The sequence below is a fragment of the Dermacentor silvarum genome, chromosome 5 (assembly GCF_013339745.2).
Source record: "Dermacentor silvarum isolate Dsil-2018 chromosome 5, BIME_Dsil_1.4, whole genome shotgun sequence".
In the NCBI taxonomy this organism is placed as follows: domain Eukaryota; kingdom Metazoa; phylum Arthropoda; class Arachnida; order Ixodida; family Ixodidae; genus Dermacentor; species Dermacentor silvarum.
In genome coordinates this window covers 25,796,759-25,814,196 of record NC_051158.1, presented here as the reverse complement: position 1 = coordinate 25,814,196, position 17,438 = coordinate 25,796,759, and the positions used below count along the sequence as shown (strand labels likewise).

General features: G+C 45.6%; 2 protein-coding genes across 2 annotated transcripts in view; both read left to right on the top strand.

Moving 5' to 3' along the window:
- The window catches only part of LOC119453119 (DNA-directed RNA polymerase III subunit RPC5-like), a 28,408-nt gene extending 16,606 nt beyond the window's left edge, over positions 1–11,802 (top strand). Inside the window, exons 12-16 of the mRNA XM_049667866.1 lie at positions 3,705–3,805; positions 4,546–4,640; positions 7,380–7,567; positions 9,624–9,739; positions 11,629–11,802. Of these exons, the coding sequence (XP_049523823.1) occupies positions 3,705–3,805; positions 4,546–4,640; positions 7,380–7,567; positions 9,624–9,677 (438 nt within the window). The 3' untranslated portion in view covers positions 9,678–9,739; positions 11,629–11,802. The remainder of the gene's footprint in view (positions 1–3,704; positions 3,806–4,545; positions 4,641–7,379; positions 7,568–9,623; positions 9,740–11,628) is intronic.
- Positions 11,803–15,498: 3,696 nt separating this feature from the next.
- The window catches only part of LOC119453117 (Usher syndrome type-1G protein homolog), a 132,072-nt gene continuing 130,132 nt past the window's right edge, over positions 15,499–17,438 (top strand). Inside the window, 1 exon segment of the mRNA XM_037715115.2 lies at positions 15,499–16,155. Within this exon segment, the coding sequence (XP_037571043.1) occupies positions 15,989–16,155 (167 nt within the window). The 5' untranslated portion in view covers positions 15,499–15,988.

The following is a 17,438-nucleotide window of genomic DNA, read 5'->3' as shown; positions in this document are numbered from 1 at the left end:
AATTTTCGGCCCAGCTTTACTGAAAAAAGAAAAGGTGTGTATTAGAGTCACGTAAATACATTGTGAGCTTGTGAATAAATTGTGAGCTACGGTTATGGCTTGAAAATATTCTTAGGGCAGGCCCAAAACAAGAAGTGTTGGACGGGAGATGACACGTGTTCAATGCATTCACTGCTCCTAAGCTCTGCAGCTCCCCTGCCAACAAAGAGGTCGCCATAAATCTGTACACACCCCACCTGATCTACCCCACGGCATACAGAGACATATGCCCGTAGTCAAGTTCGAATTATCTGGCAAAGGCAAATTTTAGGATTGAAATAACGAAAGCTTTGGCCCATAGAAATGTATGGGCGCCGGCTTGGACCTTCGGTTGGGTATGAATTAACTGGGGTCGAATTAACTAAAGTCTACTGTAACACATCTAAAGTGGACAAAATTGATGTATTATAGACCTCTCTAACATATACCAATAATCTATCGGAAGGACTTTTATAAAAACCCCCGTAAGCATTGCGATGACTTCACACAAGCTGTAAATTCATACATCTCATTTGTTTGCTTGAGGTATAGATGTAGTTCACAGAACTGCGATGTCGGTTTTTGTGCAGAGGTGTCGATTTGTAAACTTCGTGCTTCTTTTTTCTTTTTTTTTCTTTTTTGAAACTTGCTGATTCAAGGCAATTTTTGTAAAAAAGTCGGAGGTCCGATACTAATGTGCTGCTTCCTAGAGTTGCTAAAATTTTCCTTCCCTCTCGCAAATGCAACCGATTACCCGCGTCTTTCTTTGTGTGGTATACACTGCTGTTTTATTCACGAATGCATGCAGGGATAGTAGTCTTTAGCTGTTATGGCATTGCCTGCGTTGATTGAAAGAGAGTATAGAAAGAAGCCTTTGTTGCATTGTTGTTGCAATCACCAATTATTTCATTAGCCTTCCCTAAGAGCATTTGCATACGTATTAGAATTCAGCTCGTAAAACTGTTAAGGTTGTATCATTTCATTAAGTTTAGTGAAAAAAAGAGGGCAGGTTCAAAACTCATGTCCCCTTTTAACATTGTTCTGAATTATCTTTTGGCTTTTCATTTCTTTATTTTTGGAGCTACAGTCAAACCTCGATATAATGAGGTTGTACTTGCAGCTAAAACTTTGTTATATTGAGAATTTTGTTATATCGAGGTTTCGTTAATTCAATGGAACTAAGATGGGGAAATAAAAAATAGTTCGTTACATCGCGAATTTCGTTTAATTGAGGTTTGTTATATCGAGGTTTGACTGTAGCCGTAAGTAGCCTGTCGCATTCCGGTAAGCAAGGGCATGGCCTTCTGAAAACTCACTTGAATAAGCAGCTCAGGTTGTTTGTTCGAAAAGAAAGCCCAAAAATTTATTTCACGAAATGTATTTGAAAGTTTAGTCACATTTCAATAAAAAAAAAACACATTTTGTATAGGTTGTGCACTCGCACTATTTTTTTTTCTCGAAAGACACTGGAGCTTATTAAAACTTTACATAAGAATGGCCAAAACCAATTGTCAAAATTCATTACAATGCTACCTTTCGCCATAGTCACTTAATAGCTTTTTCTGGTCACGAAACTCCCGCCTCAGTTTAATATAGAGCCAGCGCCTGCCGCTAGGGGCGCCGTAGTAAAAGAAAGGCCACCTAGCCGAGCGGCCGCCGCAGGCGGCGGCGGTATTTTTTCTGCTCTGGTCGCGTTGCGGTCGAAAGCCCAGCTTCTTTTAGATTTTATTTACATTCTATTTTGTCGTAGCCAGTTACATTATCCAAACTTGAACATCTGAGAGTGTTTTCTAATTGAAATCAAGGCACGTACAAAAAGTAAACAATCTCAAAGTCGGCTGGCGGCTCCGTGTGTCAGCAGACGACGCGCATAGAATTGTTCTTACTGATAAATCTGTCGTTAGTTGGCCCAACCGGCTTCGATTAAAAACTTTTAAGCGGCCTTTATGCGCCGTACAAAGAATAAGACATTAGCGGCGTGGCGTTGCCAGTAAACGACAACCTGAGCTCAAGGTCGTGTGATGTTAGTGAATTCCGATTGCACTCGAACCGTTCAGGCGACGGTGACAGATTCTAATCGCACGTAAGATAAAATGTTCTATGACGTCAGAATTAGTTTGGAACAGGTACATCGGCAGATCGTAGCCGTGAATGAAACGCTTGCTTGAAGGGTAGTATTGTCATTTTTCATGTATCGCAAGCTTTGCTAGCTTTCGTGCGTATATTATTCCAAATGTGCGACAAAGTTTTCAAACACGATTTTCGTTGTCAATGTACCCTATGAAAACCCAAACGGATTATTATACCCGACTGACTCAGCCCAGCACTTATTATTCTCTAACTCGCACAAGCAGAGTGACGAGGATTGACGGTCCGTTGCACTCAGTACCATACCTCCTTGGCGAACAGCGACGCATGATAGTATTTGAATCGCGAACTTTCTTTGAAGCAAATGTAGCCGTTTTAACTCGCGAAAATTCTCATGAGAAATAACATTTAATTTTCGCTTTCACTCAGCACTGCTGTAGTGTAGAGTGAAAAACGATCTGAAAGTTGTATTGACACAGAAAACTGACAGCTTGTTTTTTCCTGTTGCACTATGTTCATAATGTCCCATTTATCACGGCTGGAAGCCTACTTTGCTTCAGGAAACAAAATTACTTCTGTGGCATGGCCCTTTTGTGAGCCGCACAGCGCTGAGGTAGCAACCTTAAGCAAATGTTACAATTGTCAATAGCTGTTGCTATCAGCATGCGAAATCCATAGGCATGAACTCAAACTAAGTGGTTATGCGAATAATTTGCCGTCTATAAATATCAACACACACACAGTGCAATCATGGTTGGAGGTCATAAATATTTTATTGTTTAAACCAGAACAAAGTTTTTATGTGTGCTTATATTCTCATGGAGATACTAATAGGCACCGATTTTATTTGCAATATATAAATGAAACAAATATTGTAGACAGAACAGGCTGAGAATCACACACACACGAACGCACACACACACACACACACACACACACACGCACGCACAAACGCGCACACACAGGCCGTCGAAAACACGAGGAATGACAGTTGGCCTGAGGCGCGGTTTGTCCCTCGGCAACGATACGGCGTCAATGTTTATCGTGAAATCATCCGTACGGAGATGGATGATGGATCAAAGTGATTCGCGCACACAATCTCATGCTTGGACTCGAAGCTGAAATCGTCCGTTTCTTGCCGCGGTATGGCTCGCTTCCAATTCTCGAAGTGCTCACCAACACTCGGCATTCAACGTAGCGATACCGTTTCGGGAGTGCCTTTGTAGCCGCAACGGCCCCCCGGCACACAACACCTGAACGGCATCGTCAGGCGAACGTGCCACAGAATGACAGAATTTGGATCTTGCCTAAAAATCAATCACAAATATAAAGTACGCGTCCAAACTTTCAGCCCACGCCAGCCGCGTCTGCAGTCTCTCCGGGTTTACCACGGAGAAAGGTGGCCTTTCAGCTACGGTGGCGCCGCAGGGCGGCGCCTTCATGCGACATATCAAGCTCTCCCATAGAGTGACGGCGGAGTTTCGTGACCAGAAAAGTATTGAGGGACTATGCTTTCGCTAAGAAATTAGGGTAACAACTCCTGGGTTGAGTTCTTGTCTCCATTGAGAGTTCAATGAGTTCTCGTTTTCCGATTTCAGCTCCCTGTGATAGACGTCAAAACACTTCTAGAGGAGATGGCAAAGCCAACGCCAGATGGCTGGGAGTTTATGCTGCCTTATGATCGAGATTTCGTAGCAAGGTAAGTTCAGCTGGAATTCACGGGCTCATTCTTGAGCATTGACAATATAGGATTTGAGAAATTTGAGTACTTGCTCAAGGATTGAAGTGGGTGCTCTAGATGTGCCAATGAAAGTCGCCAATGGAGAAGTTGACATACATGCTGATGGAGTAAAACACGACAGGGAAACTTCAAGTAGAAAACTCCATATGTGAAATAATTTAAGTGTACCATGTCATGTCACTATGAATCTGGTCACTAAAGGTGTTGTGAACTCTGATCTAAGTGTACAAGGCAAAATTACACAAATGCGATGAGGAGTGGTCGAACAAGGAATGTCGCTGGTGCCAGCTTTTCAACAAGAGGACATGTCTTTGTCAGCGCAGCAGCCCCTTGTCGAAACGATGGCTCCAGGCACATTCCTTGTTCTAACCATGGTTAGTCACTTCAAGCCTCGATCTTCCTCTGAACTTCTGTCTTGTTTGGAAAATTGTGCCAGTGTCGCATCAAGTGCAGATGATAGAAAGGAAAGTATGTGCATCAGCCTACCTTAACTTGTCGCATTTCATTCTGTGAGCACTGCACAAAACTGTTGCATCTTGTATAGAGAGTGAGCTGTGACGTGTTCAATATTTACAAAAAAGCTGCAACAGTGGTTGAAGGTTTGTGCTTTGTTCGCATGCTTTTTGCGTCCTGCCGCCGTGACACCCTTTTCTGCAATTGAAGTACTGCTAATTGCAGCCGGCCTTTTGTGTGTCCAGGTATCCAGACGTTGTCCAGAGGCAGCAGATGCTCTGGGATGCCAAGCAGCAGTTTCTTTCAAAGTCATTCCGGCTTTCGCGTCAGGAGGCCCAAGGTGAGCTTTTTAAAGCGAAGCTCTTTCTCTGCAAACACTCTGGGACTTTTCTGACCGTGGCTGCTGAGTGCTGCTGCAGTCTTGCTGAATAGGTCATAGTTAAACAAAAAAATTGAATTATATGCCCAATGGTGGGATTGAACCTCAGTCCTCCAGCGCGGCAGCCCAATGCCATTAGGCCGCAATCGCACGTATACTTTTATCGTGCTGACAACTAGCTCTTTGAGATGATTGCCGCAGGTGTTGCATTGTGTAGCATGGGTGCACAAGAGCAAATGCGCAGGTTCCCTTTACATGAGAGAAGCAGGAATGAAATAGGCAAATTTGTAGTATTTGATTAACCGTTTCACGAGAGGTTCACTACTCGTAGATTCCAAGATGTGCGTTGGACCTGCGTAATTTTTTTGTGTGTCTTTATGCAACTTACACTTTCAAACCACTTGCTGCAAATTTGGTGCTTCAGGTTTATTTGTTGCTTACTTGATCTTATTGTTCTGTTATGAAGTAGAACAGACTCTGCAAGCAAGTTTTTTCATACAACTGAAAGACCGCTGTTAAAATGGGGATGCTAACACTAAAAGCAACAAGTAGGATTGTGTTTGCACATCCTGTTCGATTGTCTCAGCGCTCGGGGTGCAGGTTGAGGACGAGACCATGTTCGTGGCAGCATTTGAGCCGTGGTGAGACCTGCTCGTGGTGTTCACGTGAGGGATCTGTATGGTACACAGGAATGCGTGGCGATGGGAAAACGCTTTGAGAGAGCATGTACAGTGAAATCTCGATGATACGAATCTCACGGGGTCACGGAAAATATTCGTATTAGCCGAAATTCGTATCATCGAAACACAATTAAAACTAGCTAAATTAAAGAGTCGGAGGTGAACTCACTCAGGCACGCGCACGTAAAAAGCATTTACAGTATAGATCACTTATAATGTAACTGTTTATAGCGCAGAACTGGCTACAATGCGGCCTTTTCCGACTCCCGTTTACCCTCCCATAGAACTCCATGTATACACATACCGCTTACAGTGCAGCCGCATGAGACGAAATACTGGTTATAATGCGGCTTCCGCTGGAAAATCTCGCCAACAAGGGCGGTAGCGAGCACGCTTCTCAACGAGGTGCGCCCACAGACGGGAGAGCAGATCAACGAAGGCGATGCGGAGGAGGAGCATGAGACGTGGAGCATGAGTCCAAGGGCGATAAAATCGTCACCGCGCGCCGTATGTGCGAGTGAAAGCGCGCCTTTCGCGTGGGGGACGCGCGCCTTCACGCACGGAGAGCGAACGCACAGCGGAGAGCAAACGCGACTTCTGTCACGGCCGGGCGCGCCAGTCGAGCCCGGCCCTGCTTCTGTCGCGCGAAAGCCCGAAGGGTATGGGAGCCGACGCTGTGCTGCGGGGCACCAAATGCGTATCTTGCAAGCGGGCACAAGGGTAACTGGCGACGCAATCTCCCACCGAAAGGAGCAAAGCGGGAAGAAGGCAACGCAGGAGAAAGGGAAAAAGGGAGGGGGGGGGGCGGCTTCTACTCTGCCAACAAATGCGCCTCCGCACCAAAAGAGAAAGGGAGAAAACGCGTGACTGCGCGCTGTTCTTTTTCGCGGCCGTCGGTGGGGCGGCGTTTATTCGTATCAACCGACGCGGGTCGAAAATCGATTCGTAACAACCGTTCTCTAGCACGTTGCAAAGTAATGGGGCTCAGCTGGGACCACAGAAAAATTCGTATCATCCGGAAATTCGTATTAGCCGTGATCGTATCATCGAGATTCTACTGTAGTCAAGAAGTTTCCCCTTTGTGCAATGCGACCTTCTCTTACACCGTTCTGTTTCCGCTTTCCCTTGAGGAAGCTTGGGAAATGAGCACATCATGTGCTGAATCCTAGTAACAGCACTCCAGACGTGGCTTGGTCCTAGGGAAGTTTACCACTTGCTGCCACAATTGCCGCCGCATTCTCCAGCCCAAGCTGCTCACTTTCGGCTTGCCGCATTCGATGCCTTTAGTTCTCAGCGTCGATACTTCGTAACATTCTTACTGCCACAATGGCAACACTAGCTTTGGAGCGTCCACAAGTTTAGCTGCAGGTTTGAACTTCCAAGTGGCTTTGCAAATGGCGCTGTAGACAACGAACCCAGCACGGCCATACGGAAGGACAAGAAACCACTGCTTGCCATTATGCACTCAGGTGCTTTTTCCATGACTCGTCCTTTCGATTTTTAATTACTAAGCTTCAAGATTCTCATGTGGCGGTCTCGCCTAGTTTTTTTTTTTCTTTCCTCTACGCAGGAACGTCTTAATTCAAACTAAGTTCTGGTGTTTTAAGTGCCAAAACCATGATACAATTATGATGCATCCCGTAGTGGGGGACTCCGGATTAACTTTGAGCGCCTGGGATTCTTAACATGCTTGCAAATTCAATTACGCAAGTGTTTTTTATGTTTCACCTCCATCGAAATCTGGCTGCCGCTGCCGGGATTGAACGGGCAACCTCAAACTCGGCAGCGCTACACCATTGCCACTGGGCTAGCGTGGCAAGTCAGAAACGTCTTACGAGAGCAAAAACGCACTAATTTGGGTCATGTGCTTACTACAACATAATGCAGCTGTCGAGTGGGTGTACTTACAGCATTAAAAAAATAAATAGTATAGCCTCTTCATTGGAGAAGTTCAGTAACGTGCAGATTAATTACTTAATTAGCTTAACCGGTGGATACACGACATTCATCTCTTGTGCAGACACGTTGATGCAGTCGCCGCCTGCTGGCACAAAAGGTCGGCAGCAGAAGAGACGAGCACGTTCGCGCAATGACTCGACAGCCAGCGACGGCAGCGGTTCAGACAGTGGCTTGATGACCAACGGACAGGACGTGCTGTCTAAAGCCAGTGGTTCCATGTTGTCAAAGGCTGCTGGTCCTGCCACAAAGGTATGCGAAGTCCTCCTTTAGGTGCGAATCGTCCTCACTTCGCTTGTTGCTTCGTCATTGCTAGACTTTCTCGGATAACGTGCGACACTAGCTATCCTACTAACTGGCAACAGTTCCAGGTAATTATCTTGTAGCAATGTCTTTTCCCAATGCCAATGCCTTTCGGCGCTTTTTCGCGTTCTTGAGTGCTCAAGCGACCTAGACTTTCTCGGATAACGTGCAACACTAGCTATCTTTCCAACTGGCAATAGTTCTAGACGGTTTTTTGTAGCAATGCCTCTTCCCGATGTCAATGCCTTTCGGCACCTTTCGCGTTTTGAGTGGTCAAGCGACGCCCCGCCCCGGGAGGAGCTTTGAAAGTGGCCTCATGAACACGAAAAGTGCCGAAAGGCATTGGCATCGGGAAGAGGCAGCACTACAACATACCAGCCCTGCCTTTCCTTTTTTTTTTTCTAGCCAAAATTTTTTTTCTCGCAACAGTTAAAAGTAGCGCTTGTGTTCGCCTTTTCCTCCTGTGTGTGTGTGTGCCTTTTTTTTTTTTTCACTAATTCCCTTCAAATGCTGTGTGGGTATGCTCCGAAAGACTCGGACAGTGAGAAAGGCACAGATACAGAAGCGTGTCAAGCAACTTAGGTTGTCACATTTTGCATGTTGTGTGTTGCATGTGGCGTGTTGTGTATTCGCCTTGATTTTCCTCAAGCTTTTATAAGAATATGGGGTATAGGTAAAAAAAAAAATCAGTTTCCCGTAGTATTCTGAATAAACAGTGCGAAAATAGGGCACCGAGGGCAACAAGCAGACACGAAGAAGTGCCAGGCTGACAACCATTTCTTTGTTGCTTGTTCACTTCGTATATATGCAAAAAGAAGCGCGCACGCAACGACAAAGAAAGAACTGTACTGCTCCATCGAACACGTGCCTAGAAACAATATCAGAGTGAAAGATATACAAGCTCTTTCTCGTGCAAACTTTCAATAGTAGTTCCCAGAATTTGACTTATTCAGGTATGACAGATTTCATCTGCATTGCTTAAGTGTTTGCCTTAGTTATGGGAGTATTTTTATATTTCACAGTGTATATTTAATTACGAAGGCATGAGCTGAGTTGTCCTCGTAAGTCACGTAGGGTGCGTAACAACCCTTCAAAAAAAGTTTTACAATTTAAGTCTGAAGGCTATAATTTCAATTTCCTCTCATAAAGCCCAGGTGGTTGTGGCATTCAAGGTGGTTGAACTGCAAAACAGCAAAAAGAATTATTTTTTTATGCATAAAGAAAGTGTCAAGATTTGGGTGTCACGTTAGCAGTCACAACTACGGATTGGAAGGCTGACCAAATAGATGCTCTACACTGGCAAAATGAAGCATCCGTAATGCAAACAAAGCAGAGCTGTAGACATCATGGCGCCCTCTAGTGAAAATTATTTAACCACAAAACACTCCCACAGGCACATCTTCATCATCATCATCAGCCTATATTTATGTCCACTGCTGGACGAAGGCCTCCTCCTGCGATCTCCAATTACCCCAGTCTTGCGCTAGCTGATTCCAATTTGAGCCTGCAAATCTCCTAACTTCATTGCCCCACCTAGTTTTCAGCCGTCCTCGACTGCGCTTTTCTTCTCTTGGTACCCATTCTGTTACACTAATATATACCGAAGGCACATATTACCTCCTAAACTCGAATTTTATAAGACGGTAGTTACGTGTAGCAATATTGTGGGCAAAGGAGCGCATATTCTGGAATCTGGTGCTTTGGTTTTGGTGCTCAAGTGCCCATGGGAGGGGTTGGAAAAATGACTAACTGTAACGATTGACCAAGTTGAGATGTAGACAAAGCTCTTTTCACTGAGTAGCCTGAATAGAAAGATAATTTTGAAGTACGCAAAAAAGAAAAGACTAGTTTTTTTTTTTTTTCAGGAACTGTCACTAGTATAGACATCAAGCACTTCAAGTCAACTAGTGATGGGATTCCAACTAGCCTGCTCTGAAACCTCGCTTAATTTTTAGAACTGTTTTTTCAACGGTTGTGACATAACTTATGTTGATTTCTCTTTCAGTTAAGCAAAGCATCGAGGTCATCCACCACATCATCAGCAAAGGCAGCTCACTGACGAGTAATAGCCTCTCATCATACTAATTTGCACAAAGCAGTCATGGTTTGTACCAGCAAACGGTTAGTAATTCTACTACTTTCCTTTCCTTTAACCGGCACCTTGTGTTAAGTCTTATCGTTTTCAGCTTTATATTTATTTGATGAACATGAATAACTAATACAATTAAAGCTAAGTGTAATGCACACTGATAGTATAGTGTTGCAGGATGCAATTACCGTATTAACACGCACCCAGTTTTCTAGGGCTTAAAGTAAGAAAATAAAAGTGCATGTGATGCAACATGCCACTGATTAATAAAAGAAAAATATCGCATGCCTACCACGTACGCGGTCAGAATAAAACAAGACGGGCAGAATGCACCTTCAAAGACTGGTGTTTCTCTTTGATAAGCGTTCATAATGACAGCGGTGCATTGTCGTCACTATTGGTACTTCATTGGCCACAGTACCAAGCACACATTCTCGAGCGATCACTTCTATAAAATGCCACTTTCGCGAGACTCTGCATTGGACTTGTCGAAGTATGCATCCGACAGCTTTCCTGGTACTGTACACAGATAACGAGCTTGACACAGCACCAGGAACAATGGCGGCCGGTTACACCGGTGCATCTTGCGATAGTGGTATCTGCAAGACCTTGCAAGAGTGTTAGTATCTGCAAAAATTATTGCCTGAGCAACCTTCACAAAAACATGCTCTGTCGCCATTTTGTGATGGCTGTGATGCTGCATCTGATGGTGAGGTGCTGCTAACAACAACAACAACAAAAAAAAAGCACCATTGCCAGCTCTGTAAAGATGAATCTTTCCAATCTATACAATCTCGGCAAAGATGAAGTAGTCTTTGCCAAAATTGCTTCATTTGTATACACATACTGCTCATTTATAGCAAACTTAGCCAAAGTGAAATTTCGTTGCAGTGGACCTCTAATAGCAATCGTTTGGCATGGAAAATTGCTGCTTTAGGATGACGTTAGCTCCGCCAGTTCAAGAATGTTTTCTCTAGCACGTTTCCCCCTTCAGGCGCCAAATAATTCTATCCATTGAAGATCTAGTTTCACCACATTTCTTGCATCTGCAGAATCGTGAAAAGCATGCAGCTTCATAACGGATTCATTATTTTCTATTCATCAGTGTGTTTCGTTGAGTTTGCAGAATGTGGCGGTTTCCATGCGAGCACTCTCGACAGAAATGTCAGCCATGTGAACGTCATTTATTATTTCGTGTCTAGGATACTTGGAGGAGCACCTATTGAACTGCTAGAAGATAACGCCAGACATAAAGCATCACAAAAAGCAATGTGAACTCCCTATACAGCGACGTACTGACTTCAAGAGCAAGAACCCAGCAGTCTACGTTCCAGCTCGTCTTTTAAAACGCTTTACACATATTTATTCAACTTGTAACATATCCAATCAAAAATGTTTAGAGATGTATGCAACAAGTTTTAAGTATCATTATTTTCATCGGGGTTTTTGCTTTTGATGCATTGTCTTATCTTAGCAGGCGCAATTATGCACCCAGTGCCTTGAAGGGGTTATAGACTGTCGAAGTATGCATTTCGATATCAGCACTAATTTGGAGTCGAAAGCAGCAGTGCATCTCATATACAGTCGAACATTGTTATAACAAAACTGGATGTAACGAAGTAATGGTTATAACGAAGTAAGTGAAATTCCCCTTGAAATCCCCAGAGAGATTCATAGTGCAGTATGTGCAAGAATGGATATAACGAAGCATTAGGTGTAACAAATTAATTCTGGCTCCCTCTTCAACTTCGTTATAACAAGGCTTTACTGCATTATGCAAAAAAAAATAAGCAAAGTGGGCATGCTTTGCTTTACTGAATGCATTTTATTCTGAACCCATTTATGTTGCGAGAAATAATCTCTATGGAGGATGGTGTCTACATTGCAGCTGGTTCATCTGCCCTCTTTCTTCTTTTTCCAGGGCTAACCTGCATCATCAGTCTCATCTACAGCAGTGACATATTTTCTTATTTATTCGGTGGTTTCTTTTGTTCAGCAACGAGAACCCCCGCTGTTTTCAAGAAGAGCATTTCTCTGGGAAGCGCACGGCCCTAATGTGATTAGGGGCGAGCAATAAAAAGAACTGTTTATTACATGCGCCCTGCCTTTTCTTATTGGTTTTATGCTTTACGGTTTCACATTTCAGGAAAATGCATTCAAAACATGTGACGTTCCCTGCTTTCCATTTCGATTTTATAAGGAAAGTGTGGAGAAGGTTAGCCAAGAAGGATGGTGGGTTGGTGGGGTCTTCCCTTTCAGAAGGATGGTGTCTTCCCATTCGCCCAGTGCTGTGTGTGAAAAGGGGGTGGGGGGGGGGTGATCGCGCACTAAGGGGGAGGGAGGCAGGCGAATGCACAAACTTGGCTGTTGCTGCTCGTGGTACAGCTTAGCACAACCACGCGCGCCCTATTTTGAATGTTATCTTCAGCGGGTACAAAGTCTACAATAGCCGAGATGGCTTGTGGCTTCGTGTGTTCCGTGTTCTCGCGCGCCAATTTTTGGAGTTCGCAGTAATCTCAAGTTTCGAAGAAGCGTTGTTTTTTAGGCTAAAGGCAGCATCGAAGCGTTCGCTCGCGGCTGCTGCCGCTCTTCACGCCAGCGTTCCGACAACGAGTGTCCATGGCCCATTGAGTGCGATCTGTTTATGTTTGCCTTTGTGTGCGTGACAGTGTGCTTGTTTAGTTAGCAAGCAAATGTTTACTGCAATAGATACAGCCGATAAAACTACTAACCTTACTTCGTACAGCTGTCTAATGGCTTGCCATCAGAATCGATGCTTCGCATTTGGAGCGAAACTCGGAATTTTTTTGCTTATGGAAAGCGGGTGGACGAATGTTGGAATGAGATTAATTAATAGCAAAGTGCTATTCCACTTGCATTTCTTTCTCGGTATTCACTGCGCGGAATTCGCTGAGGTTTGTTGCATTTTAAGAAAAAAAAATGTGCTCTGCTGACTAGGGAGAAGATTCATTCTGGCCATCAAACTCTTTGCAAAAAATTGTTACAAATCGCCAAAAATTGAGAAGCACTTCGTTTACAGCTGTGTGTGTGTGTGTGTGTGTGCGCGCGCACTATAGGGTCAACGGCACCTGGGGCGGTGGCCCGCGACCCCTTCTGAAACATTTCTAAAAATATACAGCTAGCAAATAGCTTTCTTGAGACAAATTTCAATGTTAACGTTATAAAAATAAAGGTGCAAATAAAAAAAAATGTCGCAGTTTCGCCCGAAAGGCGAAGCATCAATTGCGACAGCAAATTAGTAGAGAGCTATTCGGAGTAGGGATAGTAGTTTTATCGGCTGCATAAACTTGGACACATTCGCTTACTAACTGAATTAACAAGCGTGGTGTCAGCGCGCACACGCAAACATGAACAGGTCACACTCAATGACCGCAGACGACTGTCAAAACACTGGCAGCAAGCGCAGCCGCCGCAGCGAGCGAAGGTTCGTGCGGTCTATCGCTTCAACAGAAACTGAGCGGCGAATGCACAGCACATACAAAGGTCATAGCCGCGTGGAGATCGCTTTTAAGAGACGGTGCGGGCGACCGCCACAGCCGGGCAAAGTACAAGCGCAGTTGTTGGCAAAGTAGAAGCTCCCCCCCCCCCCCCTTCTCTGCCGTGCTGCCTTCCCGCTTTCTTGCTTTCGCGTGGGAGATTGAGTGGCCAGTTCCCCTTGCGCCCGGTTGCAAGATAAGCATTTGGTGCCGCAGCACAGCGTCGCCCCGCCTCCCTCCCTTCCATACCCCCACGGCTGCTTTCCGCCGTGCGTTCGCTCTTCTTTAAGCAGCTTTCGTGAGAAAAATTCGAGCACAAATTTATATGCTAATCTCGTACTATCCGCCAGCGCAGTCGATCGGTCCGGTGGGGAATTTCTGCGGCAGTTGCAATGAGCGCTGTACGCGGGTGTATCTGGGATGTACCTCTCGGGGGCGACGTCTATAACGTGTATTTCATCTCAATTCCGCGTTCTAAGGCACCCTAAGTAAAGTTTTGCTGGGCTAAGACAACACACAGATCCTAAGGATGGATGTTGAGATTCTATAGGGATGTTCCCAAAAAGTTCTACGCTAATCCAGAAAACCTCCCATCTGAAATACCGAAAAGATGTCCCACGGCGGTCCCGGCCGGGTCTTTGGATGCTATCTGGTTGCGGGATATTGGAAAAAATATCATCACGTGCTCCACGCGGCTCAGAACAATACTGCGCCAATGCGACACGCGTAGTGCCTATGTTTATATTTCAGTGCTTGGCCCAAATCAGCTGAAACTCCATATATGTTACCAATATATGGCCCGTCAGCGTTTTTGGTTTAATCGAGAAAATAAAAACAACGAAATTCATGCACAGCGTATTGGTTCGATCGTTTTGCGCTCGTTTCGAACATGCCGCCGGTCAACTCTGCCAACGCATCCCAATGACGTCCGCAATTGTTCATTGTTGGGACTTCGCTGAATCCTACGTCCCGTGGATGCCCGCGAGATGTTGTGCGTTGTCTGGCGGGGCATACAAACCTACAAATTTCCATTCTTTTTTGTTTTCTGCAGTCGGCGCTATAGTGCCATGGCCGGGCGGCGCCTTTTTGCTTCTTTGGACGATAATTATTTGCCATTTCACTCCCTCCCTAGCGCCTCCTTTCTGTGTCCGACGTTACTGCACCCCCTGAGCGCTGCACTTGACTTAATATTCATCTTAGCGTCCATTTAATTTGTGTCATCATATCGCGTGACCCTCGATCAGCAACCTCTTTTGGCAAGGGTAGAGGATTAGGCATGTTGGTAACTCATGGCAAACAAGCAAATCGCTGCAGACTGGGTCATTGACAGACGCACACAGCGCTGACTTCTAACAACGTTTATTGGTAAAGCGTGCCACGTGATGACAGTTCACAAGGAACATGTGCAACCTTTAGATCTGTTTTAGGTGACGAATTATTGCGCTTACACCAAGTGAGATTTCGCACCTAAATCAGATCTAAAGGTTGTATGTTTGTGCCTTGTGAATTGTCAACACGTGGCAAAAATGTTTATGTCCGTCATGGTGTTCGATAAAATGCTTTGTTGTTGTTGTTGTTGTTGTTACCATTATTTTTTTTGCACACGCCTCTATACATGTATGGTCCTTGCGTCACCAATAAGCATCATCGGAAGTCATCGTGATGTGTAGTCTTTTTTTCACTGTGCTCGTTTGGTCATGCTCTTGACCAAAAAACCTGTTCATCGAATGGCGGGTGAATTTATCTAGCCTGACTTTTTTAAACTGTCATCTATATCCTGATTTTATATTAGTGAGGACCGTTACTTCGTTAATATTCGTAAACGGCTGAACGAAGCGATTGCAGAACCAACTCGTACTGCCAGATTTAAAATTGGCGCGGTGTTAACCTCGGAGGCCATAAACTACATAGCGCGTTTTCAACTACGCTGCAAAGATGGCGCCACGGGACACGACGTTTCGGTTACATCCGATCTAGTGTTGTGACCGCCGAAGTGGAATGCAAATAGCTGCCCGCCTTCCAGCTCAGTGACTGTACGTTGGGTTTCAACAAGCAGTCGATCGCACACTGCGCTCAGAAACGCGAGCGACAGCGCACTTCGCAAAAATTCGATACGGGTCGATTTCCGCCGCGGTGGAACAGAAAATGAACAAAAACCGAAACAAGTGCAGACGACCCCCACCGCGCGCGATGCGCGAACTTTCCGGCCTCCCGATTGGTCGACGCGTCGTGACGTCACAGTTATATGCGGAGGAGTCCGAGGAAGAGGATGAGAGCGTTGCTCGAACTTCCTCCCGCTTCTTCTCTCGGGAGGGATCAACAACCACCTGTGCGAGTTGGAAAGAACGGCGATTGTTGAGTTCGGTCGCGGCGGAGGGACTGGCTCGTACTGCAGTGCGGGGTCTCGCAACGGCGTTCACTCGCTGCCCATCCCACCACAGGGAGAGTTCGCGGCCCCACACCACCGCTCGCCGTGTTTCTTTGCTTTTTTTATATTTTTTTCTCGCATTTCCCAAAGTGAGCGAAAACGTTGTTCTGCGCACGCATTGTGTGTCGTTCGTCCGTCGGTGGCGTCGCCCCGCCGCTTAACATCCGGCGTTTTGTTTTGCCAAGCGCCGCGTGCTGGGTTGCTTCTTCGTCCGTCGTTGTTGTCGTCGTCCGGAGGCCCATGTTTGAAATCTTGTGTCGTGCTCGCTCGCCGGCGGCCCATGTGCGGAGGGGCCTTCTTCTTCTTCCTCCGAGGTTTGTGGTGAAGTAAGCGGTGGTTTTTCGCGGCGCGGAGTCATGGATCGCGACAAGTTCCACCGTGCCGCTCGCGACGGATACCTGGATCTTCTCCGGGAAGCCACTCGCAAGGACTGCAACACGCCCGACGAAGACGGCATGACGCCCACCATTTGGTCGGCGTACTACGGCCACCTCGACGCTCTTCGTCTGCTCGTAGGACGAGGGTCAGTAACAAAAATGTTATTTACTTTTTCTTATTATTATTTTACGTGTGCGTTTGCTTGCTTGCTCGATGTGTCTATGTTGTGGTTGCACGCCGTCGGCGCGTCAGAGCGGCCGTGCGAACGCATCGCATCGTCTGTGTCAAGCAGACGAACTTAAAAAGTATTTTGTTTTGCGCTTTATCCCCCGGACGTTTCGTCTGCGGCACATTGATCGTCTGCTTCAAGAGCAGACGAACTTCTCTTTGGCGTTTTATCGCCTGGAAGTTTCGTCTGCAACGCGCTAACCGCGTGTACGTTGTCATCACTACTACCGTGGTTATTGATTATAAAGAAACGTGCTGCACTAAAGAAAGACTAACAGAAATACTGGAAATTAAGAATTGTTCACACCCGAGCTCGTTGAACGCACATTGCGGAGTAATTTGCAGCAGAAAACAACGAAATATTCAAGGCATGACACGTCGTCTGCATCGTTTTTGAACAGACGTTTAGGCTGGTCGTTCTTTTTGTCTGCACAATGCACGTACAGCTCATTAGCCGTGTACGTCACGTCACTCCCCCCTCCCGCTCAAAAAAATAAAAGCACGTTTAAAAACTCGTTACAATTACGTACCTTGCGGTTCATGCGACACAACATTAGAAAAAAGAAATGATATGGATACTTACAAACATACACAAATGTTATGATGAGTGACACCGTGCGCAATTGACATACCTGTCAATGACATACCTGTCATTATTTGAGCGCAAAAAAAGAGAAAAACTAGAAGCAAGATAGAGAAATGGCATGGAAAAAGTTGCAGACTCCGCTCAGACATCGCCGCGGTGCGTTGTGAAAGTACGAAACCAAAGAAAGAAGGGATAGCTTGAGAAATAGGACGTTCGTGCTCTGAGGTTACGTCGTGACGCTTCGCTTAAGAACCATCCGAAAGCGCGCTGTACCGAAGCCGTACGAACAAGTCGGCTAAAAGAAGCGGGCACAACCGAGTCAAACGCGTGTCGTCTTGACAGTGTTCGACCTGTGTAACGGGCGCTGCGTCTACGATACTAAATCCTATCATTCAAGTCGCGTTACCCCCCCACACAAACCAGTTTAAACCGCTGAACCATCATTTCAAATCTATATTTTCATTAATATGGCGGTATCAGGATGATTATTTGGGACAGAAAAATGAAGGTCATGAAGTTCCATTTTCTGAATTCCGCGCCAATGCCGCAGCGCCGGTACTCCAGTGTGACGTCACAGATTTCAAAGTATCCTTCAGTATTTGGGCCGTTGTGGC